This window comes from Kryptolebias marmoratus, linkage group LG22, assembly GCF_001649575.2.
Source record: "Kryptolebias marmoratus isolate JLee-2015 linkage group LG22, ASM164957v2, whole genome shotgun sequence".
NCBI classification, from domain to species: domain Eukaryota; kingdom Metazoa; phylum Chordata; class Actinopteri; order Cyprinodontiformes; family Rivulidae; genus Kryptolebias; species Kryptolebias marmoratus.
The window spans coordinates 27,161,102-27,177,520 of NC_051451.1; the positions used below are offsets into that span (position 1 = coordinate 27,161,102).

Below are 16,419 nucleotides of genomic sequence, written 5' to 3' on the forward strand. Positions count from 1 at the left end.
CTCAGAGGTTCAGAAGCACCCGTTTTCTGCCCATCAGTCTGGGAGGGGTCAAAGGTCAGTTCAAAACTTTTTGCATTCCATCGTTCTACAGAGAGGAAAGTAGAAAACATTTACGACAGCTGCCAATCTTCTCAGGAGTGGACGTCCCAGCAAATTCACCCCGAAGGTCAGACCGTGCGAAGCTCAGAGAAATGAGCTCCATCTCAGCCTCTACAGGCCTCGGTTTGCAGGGTAAAGGTCAAAGGTCATGGTTTGTCTGAAGGACTGCAGCAGAAAGCCTCTTCTCTCTAAAAACAATATGGCAGCTTGACTTAGGTTCAAGACTTCTGGAGCAGAACCAGACCAGAGGACAGATGTTTACCCAGAATGCACTGCAGCTAACAGCACGGCGGTGGAGGGCTGATGGTCTGGGCTGATTCTGGAGTCAGATGTGAGGCCATCTGTCCGACAAACAGGACAATGATCCCAAACACAGCAGCTAACCTACAACAGAAAAGATTTATGATAAAAATCCGGACCGCTGCACATTAAAATCTGCATTGAGCTGTCGAGTCTCATCTTGTGAAGATCAGCGAGTTCCATCTGCTGAAAAAAAAAAACAACATAATTGCTCCTTCACAGCTTTGGCTCTCACCACACTCCGTCTTGTGTTTCTGAATCTCGCTTCAGGAGGAGGCAGGCACCGAGAGGTGAAGCAGCAGATGGAAACAAGTCCTCGAGGAAATTAGCGGAGGTGGTGCGGTGAGAGCTGCCAGTTTTGTTTCGGTGTCAAAGAAAACGCTTGAAAAGAAGCAGTAAGGTGAAAAATGGAAGTATCAAGTGAGGGTAGCTGGATGGGAGCTGCTATCAGAGCTAACTGGGTGGCAGAAAACTTGTCGTGAGGCTCTGCATACTGATGACCCGGCTGTAACGGCTCTCCGGCACTCATTCAGCGGGCCATTAAAAGGAACACAAGCGAGTTAGCTGTGAGGCCTGCGTGTTCCAGACGGTTTTTCTTCTCTTTGTGTGGGGCAGAGGGAAGAAACAGAATGCACATCAATGGATAAATGTGAGGCGATGAAAAGGGTGAAAACGGTTAGACCTGGGCAGCGAGCTGAGGCCAGCTGTTGGCCCTCCTCCTGAGCAGAAAAGAAGTAATTAATTGCGGAAGTGGCTCATGCGGGGACCAATTCACTTTTAAGACAGGTTGATAAATGACTGAACGTTAAAATTCAGTCTACCTGGGTGGAAATCAAAAGAGGATCATTAAAGAAACACTTAATAAAATGGATCTTAGCAGCTTTTCACTTACTCTGGATGGCCTCGGCTTGGCCTCCAGTCCCTTCGAGAGGAGCCGTGGTGCGAGTTTAGAAAGGACACGTCGATTAACCCCCACGACAAAAATATTACCAGGACCTCTTTCTTCCACCTGAGGAATAATACTAAAACTAGAATAATTGTGCTTTCTGTGACAACGTTGAGGATTGAATGACTTTGCTGAAGCTGCTGAAACTAAGTTATTAAAGTTAAACTAAATTCTGAAGACTTGGAAAAAGCTGAAAGGAGCAAAACTTTAGTAAACACAACTGAATGTTGGCAAAGTCAGCAAAACGAGAAAAATAAAGAAGGTTTACTGAAGCAGATTTCAAACAGAAGGAAGGAACTGAAAAAATCTCAAAGTGTTTCTGTGGAGAGAAATTTTTGCAAATCAAGATAAATATTTTGAAAAATAAAAACATTTACAAAAAACAAGCATCACGTCTTCTGAATGTGAGTGAGCTGAAAGTTTTTGGATTTAAGTCTGGATCTGAATTCGATTCATGATTTGGACTTGTGTGTGTTTTTTATTTTGAGAAGCCTGATGGATTTTATCATGACTTCACTCAGCAAAGCTTCACGCCGCCTGCGAAGAGACAAGAGCGCCCTCTTGTGTTCAGGTCTTCAGATTGGAAACAACTCACCAAAAACAGTTTTTTTTTTTTAATTTGTTGCCGTACACACATATATATATATACTTTTAATCTTTTTACACAACTTAAAGCATCAGGCTCACTGAATCAACAATGAACAAAGAAAAGAAATCTTTTTTAGAAAACACACAAAGGCATGTCTACATGCCTGGATATGAAACGGTATAATCTGTAGGGTAGACATTAAAAAACATTCAGAAAACTGGGAGCTAATCACCAACAAGAAGAGCAGCACATTTCAGCTAACCACCTGCTGGGCGGTGCCGTACAGGAACCCCACCAAGCGCCTGGAAATAGGTTGGGGTTACCATAGTGACGCCACCGGAGGGTTTTTCTTTTGTTTTTTTTACTGCAACACAAGAAATGGAGTTGGTGACAAACACTAAAATACATCATCACAGAAGGAGCTGAAGGAAAGGAAAGGACGAGCGGCGGCGTCTGAGTAAGTTGGGTTGTGTGATTGTGAGGAGCAGCAGATTATTATAACACACACTCGAGAAGAACACCGAAGTACACACACGTCTTCAGAAAAAACACAAACAACCTTTTCTTTTAGAATAACTGGAATGATTTACAAAAGAACTTCAAAAGAAAAGTATCACTCAGGCAACAGAGCTCAGATCCTTCCTGTAAAGGGAGGAAATAAAAGTTTAAAGGTCGAATATGTAATTTAACAATTAAAGGTGTCGAGGCTTGAACAGCAGCACGCTCTGGGCTGTAACTCTCAGAGTTATAGAGCTGGAATTAAATGTCCAATATGCTGTCTGCCTGTGCAGGGTTTAGTGTTTCTAATAAACTTTAGGGTTGGGTAAAGGGATAGTTGGGATCTTTTCAAGTGGGATTCTGTGGGAAGGTGATGAACAGGTATTATAACCTTTTGTTTGTTGCTAAAATATTCAAGTTTTCTTCAAATATTACCAGCAACCTCCCCAACTTGCAGTAATTCATGGCTCACCCAACATGTTCTTATTGGCTCCTTTACTCATTCACGGCTAATTAAGTGTCAACAAAACAAACTGTTTTAAAGCAGCTGTTCCCCGTTTCTACTTTTTGCCTAAAAAATGATTATTTGGATTTGAGGTGAATTAAAGTTTACTCACCCCGAGTCGTGCAGCTGAAAAAGCCTCGAATAAAACAGGCCTTGGTGCAAATTCTGCTAACCAGGGATATTTATATTTATCTGTCTGCAGCGGTCCGAGGGACGCACATATTCTGACCGTAACGCTGAGCTCCCCCGTGATGTTACTTTCACTTTATGTTCCTTTCAAAATAAACTACAAATCCTGGAATGTTCAGAGTTTTCCTGTTTTTTACAGGAAGGGAAAACTTGGTCTTTTAGTGCCAGTTTAGAAAAAGAAAAAAAAAAAGAAACGGTCATAACAGTTGCACTAATTCTTACATTGTTTTACATTTTAACTAGACTTTGAAGACCCTGTCCAACCCTAGAAGACGGCTCTTTGAACGGCCTCAGTTTAAAGATGAATTCTGACAGGACAGATGAGCTAAAGGCTAGTCCGGTCGGGACCGAGACCGGAGCGGCTCGCTGCAGAAAGTTCACACCAGTTAAAGAGACGAGACCATTTTAAAAACATTTACACCACAGTTAGTTTTGAACTATTCTGTTATTTCATCAGAGATATTCAATGTTTCCTGCAGGAAGTGCTACAACTAGCTGCTGCTGCCTATATTTGCACTTGCAAATAACCACAGAATACCCGTGTAAAGCAAAACTGCTGACAACATAAATCAAAATGATCAGATTTAAACTGAGGTCGTTCAGAGAGCCATCTACACCAGGTAAGATACTGACCGCTTGTAATTTTTACACAGAACATGACTTTAAAACTGTTTTTTTTTTTTACTCAAGTTAATGAATTTTTGGTTAAATCAAAAGTGCAAAAATAAAATCATTAAGTTCGGTCATGAAGGAGCCATGGGGGAGCTGCTTCCCAAAGAAAACAGCAATAATTAAAGGATTAATCATCCGTTCCACGTTTCATTTAAACCGCAGGAAAAGAACTAAAACAAAAGTTTGAATTATTTGAACAAGGACAGAAAATAAGACCTAACAAGTAACCAGTATTTAAATTGCTTCATCAGCACATATTGAGGGTTTGACGATGTGTTGAGTGAAGGAATCAAAGTGTTTTTGTGTGTGTGTGTGGGGGGGGTTGTTACATGCACATAAACACCAAATACACCACGTTAAGAAATGTCATTCCAGCCACAGACGCAGGTGTGTCCAGTGACTACCTCACAGCTCACAGACTGATCTCAAACGCCTCTCTTCGCCTCGTGGGGAGATGATAAATATGATTCAGGATGCAGACACAGAGCTCAGTCAGATTTCTGAAGGACCGAGCGCTGATCTGCTCAGGAGAGGCGCTGAAACGTTCACTTCCTGCTTCCGATCACTCGGTGCTCTCCTGTCCCAGCTCCACCTCATCTTCCCCGAGGAGGGCCTCTGGAACGCCTCCCTCTCCTCGGAACAGCTCCTCCATCAGCTGCTCGCCGGCGCTGCCGGCGCGCGACGCCCACAGAGCGGCGCCCTCGCGCAGGCCGAGCGAACGCAGCAGCCGTGCATAGTCCACAAACGCAGCCTCGATGAGTTTATGTGCAAAAGCAGGTCAAGGAAACATTAAAAAATATTTTAAAAAAAGAATATTTGTTGATGCATTTCAGTAAAACATGCTTTTTTGAATAGTTTCCTGCTTGGAGTTGTCCCTCCTCACATTTATAGATAAAATATTGTTTAATGTTGATTAAAGACTTTTTTCCTGTTACGTTGTTTGTCATTACATAAGTTTAAACAACACAAAACAAACACTAAAAAGGATTTGCTTTGCCTGTTTTTCCTGTAGGCTTTGGTTGTAACATAACAAAGTTTCTAAAGAAGTTTGAAAACAGCACGCTGTATGACTTTAACAGGCCCTGGGTCTGCAGCCCGAGGCTCTCAGGCCACATGCAGCTCCTCTCTGCAGCTTTGATCAAAAATAACATGAAAGGGAAAAACATTTCTACTCCGAACCACAACAGGAAAAGACTAGTTTGAGTGGTTTTCCTGCAATATGTGACAAGGAGCAAAATTGCTGGCCACTTCACGAATCCAACTTCCAAACACACACAGGAGTTTTCTCTGAAATCTAACAGAAAATTAAATATTTTAACACAAGTTGCTGAGGGGGGAAAACAAACAGATCAGTATGTTAGGAATCATCGAAATGAGGTGTTCTGCAATAATAATATATATAATATTATAATATATATATATATATATATATATATATATATATATATATATATTATATAATAATTCATTATGTTTGAAAGCTTTCTCACTTTAAAGGACCTCATTAAAGCATCATGAAAAAAAAAAAAAGATTCCTAAAGTAATAATAAACAAAATCCATGTTTTCCTCACATCGACGGTCAATTTATCCTAAAATGAAACATTTAGGAGTAAACTTTGTGTCCGAATGTGTTTGTTTACCTACAAAAACAGCCAAAGTTACTAAAAACAAATCAACAATGGAAGAGCCGTTTGGGATGAAGAAGTCTGACAGTTTCGATTTTTAAAGAATGCATAAAAAGTGCTTTGTTTACATTGAGTGCATGCCTGCATTTCAGAATTACAACAGAATAAACTCTTTCAAACGGATCAGGATAACCTTTATGTGTTTGATTTCTTTCTTCTTTAAGTTCTTTAATTTTATGATGTTACAAACTAGCTTGTTTCTAAATGTATTATTTGTTTAACACTTAATAAAGAGCCATATTATCTTTATTTCAGTCTTCAAGCAGCTTTTATGTCTGGAGAATTTCTTTTAGAGGCAGGAGGAGCAGAAATGCCTCTTTAAGGAAGACTGAGGAACAAGAATTCACAGAGATGACATTAAATAATGTCTTATATTGTACAGATGTCTCTCATGACATTCTCAAAAACATCCTCTTAAGCCTCAACAGGATGTGAAGATTTCAGACATACGTGAAGTGTGATAAAAGCTGATATTTTACCTGATAAAATATTATGTGCTTGAAGGTTACTTTTCTGAAATACGCTAACATCTCCATGGAAGAGAAACAGATGCATGTCTGTAACAGGAACGGGCAGATCTGGCAACAGAAGCAAAGTCTGGTTCTAAATGGCCTTCAGAGGACCGTAATGGGTTTTTTAAAAAAGGATATTGGAGGAGTCGTTGGCCTCCATCACCCCATACTTCAGACAGGCCTCGATGAAGAGGGCGGCACGATCAAAGTACCTCATGCTGCTCGGGAGCCGCAGAGAGGAGGAGAAAAGACACGGACAGGAGGAGGTTAGAGCCATTACCAGAAAGCAGCATCATCCCTGCCTTCATGTCTGTGGGACTGAAGCATATAACAGCCCCGCCACCCCGATGACCGCCTAATTCCCTGAGAGAGCTTTTCACTGCCAGGGGCATCACGCAACAAGAGCTGTCAAGAAGAAGAACCAGAACACCGGCATCAGATCGATGCCGTGGTGAGAGAGAGAGAGGGAGGGTCGGTCCAGAACCATGGGCTGCGATGTGTCCTTCATTACAGCCAGGCAGAAACTCTAAAACACTCAGGTGGACAAGTCTGAAAAATATAAACCTGCAAATATCATCCAGGTAATCGGATTTTAGAAAACAAAAAACAGACCTTATAACTATAAAACATGGTAAATTACAGTTTGTGGGTTTTATTTCTTTACCTTAAAATCAACAATTTGAGGATCAGGACATGATAAAATAATCTGTTCTTCAACAGATTCTAAAATGATTCAAATCTAACTTCAAGTGTAGAAAAACACACGACAGATTCCACTGAGTCGTTATTTATTAAACAAATATTAAAGCTGGGAGTAAAAAACTGGTTCCAGCCTCAGGATCAGAGGGATCACCTCCAGAAGGTGGAGCTACAGGTGTGAGCTAACACAACGCCAGGGTGGAAAGACATCAGCAATGACCTCAGAGAAGCAGCAGCTGATGCACATCGGTCCAGGAAGGGTCAAAGGTCATTTCCAAACTATCTGGAGTCCATCGTTCTACAGAGAGGAAGATTATTTACAGGAGGAGACATTTAAGATGGCTGCCAAGCTTCCATGGAGTGACAGCAGATTCACCCTGAAGGTCAGACTGTGCAGTGAGCTCCATCTCAGCCTCTACAGGCCTCAGTTAGCAGGTTAAAGGTCAAAGGTTAAAGCCTTTTCTCTCTAAAAACAACATGGCAGCTCGACTTGAAGGAACCAGAAGACTTCTGGAGCAGAACCAGATGTTTACCCAGAATGCACTGCAGCTGTCAGCACGGTGGTGGAGGGCTGATGGTTTGGGCTGATTCTGGAGTCAGATGTGACAAACAGGACAATGATCCCAAACAGCAGCTAATCTACAACAGAATGGTCCAGAACCAGAACCTCAGAGAGCTGAGCAGAAACCAATGAGCTGAAGCAACGCTGGGAAGAAGAGTGGGCCACAACTCCTCCACAACCATCAGAGAGGCTGATAAAGTCCTACAGAACATGACTGCTGAGAGTTACAGATGATGGAGGAGGTTCTTCTGCTGTAGTTGATTTTCTACAGCTTTCTAGTTCTGATTTATTTTTGTTTAATAAATAATGACACAGTGGAGTCTGTTGTGTTGTTCTGAAAGAGGGTGGACTTTCTTTTTCCCATGACAGCATGCAGCAGCGTCAGTCGTTTGTAGAATCTTTCTATGTCTTAAAAGGAAGTGAGAGCAAACTGAGACTCAGGTTTGTGTTTATCAGTGCTGACATGCAGCAGGGCTTACCTGTGCAGCATCTCTCCTACTTTGTAAAAGCAGCCCAGGGAGAGCAGCACCAGGATGGCTTTGGATTTGTGGTTGACCTGGGGGGAGCACAGGTGTTCTGCCCAGCGCTTCAGCACATCTGAGCTTTCCGCTGGATTCAGGCGCACCTGGAAGCCCACACAACACAGAAGCTGCGCTCTCAGCGGGGAGCTTGCATTTACAGTGCGGGAACAAGCCGAGAGGTAGAAAACAGAACAGCGGGAGGCAGCTTGCAGGCGCAACATCCCATTACATTTCAACCTTTAAAACAACCAGGAACTGTACTATTAAATGAATAAAACAACAGCTGCGCTAACTTTTACTGTCAGTTTCAACACCGGCTGACCAAACAGTCCAAACCTCCTCAGCCTCTCCAAACAGCCCAGTACTGATGGAGGCTGTCGTGCTACGTTACCTTGGCAAGCCAAGCAGCTCGGTTCCACTCCCCGTAGGTCTGCAAGTAGCGGCAGGCATCTGCTGCCTTGTCAATCAAACACAGCAGCTGAACTCCCTCTGAAACACAGCAGCAGACTTCAACTTATTCACATGTGTGAGCCGCTCAAGTTCCCACAAGAAACCCGGGTTTCCTTACCGTACACGCTGACAGCACCGACACAATCCACATTTTATCAAGTTTAACCTAAAATTTATCTTACTTTAAAACAAAGAAAAGCAAAATGCATCAATAACTTCAATAATTGTCTGAATGCTGAGTCATCAATTCAAACATTTTCCTGTTTATTTATATGATTTCTTAATATTTTGTGCTTTTTTAACCATTGAAATATCAAAACATTCAACTCGATAAAGAATAGCACACTATGACTTTTAGTATTTGTAACTTTTATAACATTTAACTTTATTTACAAACCTTCACATGTAGAAATACATTAATATGTCTTCTTATGCTCCTTTTAGCTGTTACCTACGGTGTTGCTAACTTAGCTTTAAGCTACTGTTTCGGTCATTTTAGTTTTTTTTTTGTTTTTTTGTTAACTTTAGCTTTTATCAACAAATTTGTTACATTTAGCTTTTAGCTATGGATTTGCTAAATTAATCTTTCAGCTACTGTTTTGCTACATTTAAGGTTTTAAATGCAATTTTGTTAATCTTGTCTGATTTTAGCTTTTGTTCTGCTTGTTTTGACTTTAATAATTAAAGGAACAGTTCAGTCCTTCAGCGCCCAGCAATGTTTCAAGGCTGCAGACAGTAAATAAGACTGATCAGATGTATTTCATCAAACTACCTGCCAGTTTTCCATTAGCTATCATGTTGGTGGCCACTAGTTTGATTGTAGACTGCGAGGGTCCCGATGAGGTGATGGTGGTCACCAGGCAGGCTTTCAGCGAATCGCAGTAGTAGCTGGGGTTGTCTGCACTCGTCTCCAGCAGTAATTGCACCGCTCTGTCAGTCTGAGAGCCGTAACAAAGTGAAGAGAACAGAACAAGTGTAGCAGAGAAAAACAAGGCATTACAACCTCTGGCAGGTGTGAGCCGAGTGCGGCGGCGAGCAGCAGGGAAATTATGTTCATTATCGTGCTTTTCATCGGGTGTAGATGAAGACTCAATCTCATGCTGGGGTCAGCACAGGCTGGCCTCTGTCTGCCCGAGTGTTGGATGACTGCACCTCCAGCTCGCAGCCTGCTGATTGCAGCCTGTGATTAGACGCAGAGTGGTGACATTGAGAGAGGAGAGAGGTGAAGCCGGTCCCCACAGGCTGCGACACTGAGGACGTCCTCAGAATCCATCCAACCCGTCTATGATTATAACAATCTGCGCGTGTAATTGGTTGGGACGTGAAGTTAGGAGCTCAAAATAATTAGGCCTCGTTTGTGTGTGAGGGACAAATATGTTGCAGAAAATCACACAGGCTGCAACCTCTGAGCAGACTTTAAATGCAATGTAGATGTTCCATACATTTCCAGACTCAAGTTTTCAGTTAGGTTATTTTTTTTACATTAAAACAATAATTTACTGTATTTAACTAAGTTTGCAGAGGTGCAGTTTTATCCTCTGTTTCTAAAATGACTGGATGTGAGAAGACAGGGTTCCTACACCCTTTCCCGTTCCAAAACTCCAGACTATTAAATGATTTCTGCCCATTTTTACCACCCAAATACAAACATTTACTGTAAATGTGGAGCAGAAGATGAACAGCAGGAAATAAAGCTTCTGAAAAAAGAAAAAAAAAACAATGTAATGACTTTATGGTCTTAATTTAATAAATTCAAACATATTTTTTATTGATTTAATTCCTCATAAAAGGGCTTGTCTGCTAAATGATTAAAGCTAATGACATTATAGCTTTTTATTGATTTGGTGTCCAATAAAGAATGATCTGGATTTCTTAAAGTTGGCAATCCTCGTGGTACAAAAACACTATCGCCCTTTCACCTTCAGTGTACGTTAGTCTGTCATGTTAGCAAAATATCTCATGAGCTGCACAAGGTTTTGAAGAAACTTTCAGGAAGTAATCATTTGATGCACGTCTACAACTGATGGAGTTAAATGCAGTTAATCAGCCACAGAAAATGCATTCCTTCAAATAAAACCAGTGTGAAAATTACTCTGCTCTCAGAATTTTTTTATTTATTTATTTTTAAATGCTGTATTTACCTACTGCCACTAAGAGTAATCACCATAATCTGCTTTTGTTTTTCCACAGTTATTCAGAGCTGGAAAACAGTAAAACTAAACTCTAACATTTCTGTTTTCTGTGTGGAAACTCTGAGAAACGCCTCGGCTCGTGTGGACGGCGGCGTGCAGTACCCACCTGACCCAGCAGGAGGAGCTGGTCAGCACATTTCTTGGTGTGTTCATAACTGGAGCGCTTCACCTCCTGCAGGTGAACTCGATCCAGCTGGAACTTCTGTGGAGCAGAAAGTTAGGCGTACTTTTATTTTGTTAAAAAAAAAAAACGCCCTCTGGGATCAACGGTCAAGTCTCGTGAACGTGTGGGAGAGACACAATGTGGAGACGCGTCAAATACACCCATAATGCACTGCAGGCTTTAAACAACAAGCAAATAGAGACAGGAAGACAATTAAATGACTACTGAGTACAGAGATGGAGAGCGTAATTATAAAGTCTTTAAAAAATTCAGGAGGCTCTCTGGTGCCAAAGCTTCCTACACCTCCTTTCATTACGGGCGGCTGATTTCTCATTATTTCATTACATCTTCCCTGTTGAGAAGCTGTTTCTTTTTCTTTTCAGACAGCAAATGACGGTCATTAAGCATAAAAACAGAAACAAAAGCTAAAACAACCATAATTTATAAAAGATTACAGCCACAATAACTAAAATGACAGCATTATCATATTGATCATATAAACCTTTCTGCTCCTTTAGATGAATTTCTCTGGGAGTTAAAAACGGGGAATAAATGTCCGCAGAGAAACCAAATGAGTTTAGTTACTTCAAAGATTTTTGCTCGATATCAGAGCCACAGACGTGAGTTATTAGTCTGATTTCTTTCTGACGACAGGAGACAGAAAGTCTCTGTGATCACCGCATGCTCCCTCATTAACAGGCAGCAGAAATTTCATGAAAAAATAAAAGCATAATCTATTAAAAGAAGCTGATAATTCACTATAAAGTTACATGAACATTTGTGACTTTTTAATTGGACCTCTTCTAGCTGAAACGAGAGTTCATTTTCCCTCTGCTGCTTGATGGTTTCCTAAAAACTGCCTAATATCCGTTCTGAGCGACCCATTTGTTCTGTGAGGACTAAAACTTCACACCCATACAGAAGAAGAAAAGCTGCATTTGCACAGTGGGGAAACTTCCTAATTATCTCCCACGTGCTCTTTAAACTCTCCGATTAATTCTGGGGCGAAGACAATGAAAGCAGCAGACTTCTACCAACCTGCTTCAATACTCAGAGATGAAAAAGGAGGATTCTGGGTATTGTCTGAAAGGGCCTTGGATGTCGGAGGTAAGATCCACTGATTTCAGGCGCCACGGCGCAAATGAGAGAAAGGTTTTTCTTTCTAAACGAGTCTCTAACTGAAGGCTACCGTCGCTCAGGGGAAATGTTGGGGCGATCGAACATTAGGAGTCGAGAGAACGGCCTCAAAGTCAAAAATAAAAAATGCAAATTGTCTTTCTGAGACAACAGAGACACAAAAAGACTCTCTACAACTGGTGGCTCGTGGGCCTTCGCCTGAGCAAAACAACTCTGTAACTGTTTATTAGTTTTACAGTTAACGGTTGAATAAGTGACTGAAGACATTATTTGTTAAACATTCAAGGGCTGAGTCCTCAACTAAATCTACATATTTTGAGTTTCTGAAACAGCTTCTCAGTAGTTTTTATTTCCTGTTTGTGTGTGAAATCACTGAGTCTGTTAAAAAAAAGGATCTGAAGTAACTGAAGTGAAGAGTTTTGGTTTTAATTAAAATGCAGCTAATTGAGTGTAAAAAAAAAAGGAATATTTCTCTCTTCAGCATCACCACGAGCTGCTCGCTTTGGTTTTTCATTAAACTTGTTTTTTTAATTGTGGGCCGGTGTTCTCTTTTCAGGTCCTCCCCCTCCATCTACCTCTGTCTTCTGTGTCCTCTGTCCTCCACGTCCTCTCTAACTGCATCCATATCTGTCCTCTTTGTCTCTAACATCCTTCTGTCCCTCCTCTGCACATGTCCAAACCATCTCAGTCTTTATCTCCCAGTCCTCCAACCTGTGCTGGACCTCTGATGTCCTTGTTCCTGATCCAGTCCGTCCTCGTCCCTCACAAGGAGAACCTCAACATCTTCAGCTTCAAATAAGTCACCGAAACTAAACTTGTTTTTTAAAAAAATGCATATTTGAAACATAAAGCAGCAAGGTAAGAGCTACATGAATCCAAAATAATCAACAGATGAAAGAAAATGAGCTGAAGTGTATTTTTATTTTTAGTCAGGAAGTTGTTCTATTCGTTTCTATGGAGGGGCGGGGCTTAAAGCTTGTACAGCAGCCAGCCTAAAAGAGGGCGCTCGTCCATGGTGGCTTCAACTTTCAGCTTTTGGTCCTGTCTTTGGTTATAATATCTCTTTATGCTGGAAGTGCTGTCAGTGAGGTGTGACAGAGTCGCAGGTGAGGCATGAGGCCGGGCTCCAGCCCCAACACTCCACCCAGAGTGTACGCTCAAAACCCTCCACATGCTACAATAATGGCAATAAAGAGCTCACTGTGTTCTTTATACGTGCCTGAAGACTTTGCCAAGACCATGCACAGATTGTCCTCATTCTGGCAGAATTTTTAGCGCCATCATCCAGTATGAAGGCGTCTTTTTAGACCATATTTATGTTGACACTTTGGATAGCCGGATGTTTGTGTGTCTGTGCAGGGTCTGTCTTATGGATGGAAATGTTTGCACGCTCTGACCAGGGGGATTTCACATGCAAACATTTGTTTTTTGTTTTTTTTTCCTAGGAAGAACAATTTGTCTGCCTCTTTTGTTTTACTGACCTGGAAGTAGGAACTCTCACACAAAACATCTTGGCAAATGTCCAGGTGGTTCTGAGGTGACGGCTGACTTTCTTCACTGCCCTCCGCAGCGGACACGCTGAGCTGCCTAGCCTGTGCAAACGACTGAAGGTAATGGGATGCCACCGTCCAGAAGGTGAGGTCAGACTCGTCCCCGAACAGCCTACAGTTAACCACAACGATGCATCAGCTGGGTTAGAGGGTGGAAAATAATTAGACCCATTCTGCAGGCTCACGCACCATTTGGTTTTCTTAGTAGTAAGCTCATTAATGACCACAGTTTCTGTATCTTACAGCCCGTGCCTTGTTCTTTCAGTCAGCTCCTCTCCTCCTGCTTTTTTTTCCTCATCATTTACTTTCCTCAGCATCCTTTAATATAACTGCACAGGCACACAGCTGTTGCTAGGTTACCTTGCGACATTAACAATAGCATGGAAACTTGGATGGCAAGACGGAAACATAATGAAAGATTTTCTGTGAATCGTTGCCACAGAATTAAAGAAAAACAAACAAAAAAAAACAAAAAAATCCAGGAAATTCAAGGCCTTTATAACAGGATGGAAACATTTCTGCTCACAGCAGGCGGATCGAGAATTGTCAGATGATGGAGCGAAATGAGAATCGAAGCAAAAACGAGATCAGGGATGCCGACTTTAGCTCGTGTGTCGCACTTTATTATCATTTCTAATTCTGCCACATGTTTTACGTTATGCAGCACATATTGTCTACATTTACAAATTAAAATATGGATTAAAAAAAAAGAGTCAGTTTCACACTTTTATTTTAAAAAAATGAATAAAATCAATTAAATTAAAGGTCTTCTTGAAGAAATGCATATCGCCCGCCGTCTGTAAAGCCAAAGTTAGAGCAGTTTTTGGTCAAATTTTTTAATCATGTTTTGTGTCATCTCATGTGAGACCTGTTAGCTCTCAAAACATGCGTTCAGGATGACTCTCAGCTACTACCACACCTGATTCTAGCTCAGTATCTGTCATCATGTTTGTGTTTGCTAACGCTGATTAGTTTAGTGCCAAGGTTTGAAGGAAAGAAGTTAAAAACGATCCTCCACCTTCACCGTTCAGCAGCAGGCGATAAAATGAACAACGAAGTCACGTCTCACTTAGCTGGTTACCTTTTTATTAGGTTATATATTTTATTTGTTTTGTTTTTTTCCCTCATCATTGCATCACTTCGATCTGCACACTAATGAAGAGTGGAGACGCCACGCTGCGTTCAAACTCACCGGGAGACCAGGAGGCAGCGCTGCAGAAGACTGAGCTCTGGGTCCTGAAGGACGCTCTTCAGATCACTGGGGATCCAATCAGAGAAAGACAATCAGAACCACAGACAATTACACTTCCAAAGTGCATTAGGCCCAGACCCGGCTGTTTGTCTTCTCTGTCAAACAGCTCCTTCACCCTGCACTTTAAACGTACAAAATCACAGGTGACCCACACAAATCTGCACTGGCTTTCAACCCGTAGTTTACTGTATGATTTTAAATGCGTTAGAGTGAATAACTTATTTTATATCTTACTTTGACAATGAGTTGAGCTGCTCCTGGATCAGGCCTTTAATCTCCACTTTTTCAGTGTAATCTCTGAAACAGGCGGATCAAAGTTAAGTGACATCTGATCTTTTCGACTTTGCTGAAATAAAAACCCGACTCTAACGTTAAGTGGAAACCTCAGAACCTGCTTGTTGGGAGAAGTCTGCCTGTGGAGTCTTTAATGGGTTTATGCTGAGGTCAGGGAGTGAATGTGACTAATGTAGCTGCCTGGCTGCAAACAGGCTGACGGATGAAAGTGATGCTGAAAAATCCAAAACCCTTTCTGCCAGATTCCATCTTGACATGTTAACTTACTGCTCTGGTAAAAAACAGATGCTGTGGTGGTGCAAGAACATCAAAAACAATAAGCTTTTAGCTCAGTGACTTGGAGTTAATTCACTTTACAGTCACAGGAAATAAAAGCTCTCTTTCAACTTTAGTTTTACATATGAGACCATAATTTAAGAACCTGGTTAAGATCATCTTTAATACTAAACTCTAACCTCAAGTGGACAAAAACACACAACAGATTGGACCATGATTTATTAAACAAAAACAGAACTAAAATGGAAAAGCTGCGTCTGGAAACTACGTCCAGCTCCTGATGCAGCAGCTTGTAGAACCTCCTCCAGCAGCAGGAACTCCTGTTTGTCTCTCTGATGGTTGTGGAGGAGTTGTGGCCCACTCTTCTTTCCAGCGTTGCTTCAGCTCATTGGTTCCTGTTTGTTTCTCTCATGGTTGTGGAGGAGTTGTGGCCCACTCTTCTTTCCAGCGTTGCTTCAGCTCTCTGAGGTTCTGGTTCTGGACCATTCTGCTGTGTTTGGGATCATTGTCCTGTTTGTCACATCTGACTCCAGAATCAGCCCAAACCATCAGCCCTCCACCACCGTGCTGACAGCTGCAGTGCATTCTGGGTAAACATCTGTCCTCTGGTCTGCAGAGGAGCCCAAACCATCAGCCCTCCACCACCGTGCTGACAGCTGCAGTGCATTCTGGGTAAACATCTGTCCTCTGGTTCTGCTCCAGAAGTCTTCTGGTTCCTTTAAGTCGAGCTGCCATGTTGTTTTTAGTGAGAACTCCTTCCAAACAAGCCGTACTTGTGCAGTGTTTTTCCAGTTATCCTGTCGTGACCTTTGACCTTTGACCTGCTAACTGAGGCCTGTAGAGTCTGAGATGGAGTTTATTTCTCTGAGCATCGCACAGTCTGGTTTAATAGGATGTTTGTTTTTATTTATTAAATAATAACAGTGTTTTTGTCCTCTGGACGTTAGATTTGAAGAATGTTCGAGTAGTTTTTATTTTTCCTGACATCTACAAAGCTAGAACTGAAAGATTGTATAATTTCCCATGACTGTATATCTGTCTTGTTACATAATTAGATTCTATTTCCAATAAGTTTTTAGTTCATACAGCTTAAAAACAACATTAACTTAGAACCTTCTTCGCAGCAAACTATAAACAAGTTTAAATACAAAGTGAAACAGCGTCAGAGATAAAATTTTAATAAGGATTAAACAGCAAATTCATATTTTTGCTAAACGTGAATTAGTCTGAAAATAGTACCTTTTTTATAATTAATAAGGAAACTAATTTTAAGATAAGGCTGTTGAAACTCTCTGCATACAGATTCTAAAATGACAAGTGTGGTGAG

The 16,419-nt window shown here is 41.4% G+C and overlaps 1 protein-coding gene across 1 annotated transcript in view; it reads right to left on the reverse strand.

Moving 5' to 3' along the window:
* Window positions 1-1,944: 1,944 nt before the first annotated feature.
* The window catches only part of wdr11 (WD repeat domain 11), a 62,207-nt gene continuing 47,732 nt past the window's right edge, over window positions 1,945-16,419 (reverse strand). The window contains exons 21-29 of the mRNA XM_017424298.3: window positions 14,757-14,819; window positions 14,463-14,528; window positions 13,202-13,382; window positions 10,527-10,622; window positions 9,001-9,166; window positions 8,170-8,267; window positions 7,737-7,882; window positions 6,135-6,214; window positions 1,945-4,563 (exon numbers count right to left, since the gene is read on the reverse strand). Coding sequence (XP_017279787.1) covers window positions 4,361-4,563; window positions 6,135-6,214; window positions 7,737-7,882; window positions 8,170-8,267; window positions 9,001-9,166; window positions 10,527-10,622; window positions 13,202-13,382; window positions 14,463-14,528; window positions 14,757-14,819 — 1,099 coding nt within the window. The 3' untranslated portion in view covers window positions 1,945-4,360. The remainder of the gene's footprint in view (window positions 4,564-6,134; window positions 6,215-7,736; window positions 7,883-8,169; window positions 8,268-9,000; window positions 9,167-10,526; window positions 10,623-13,201; window positions 13,383-14,462; window positions 14,529-14,756; window positions 14,820-16,419) is intronic.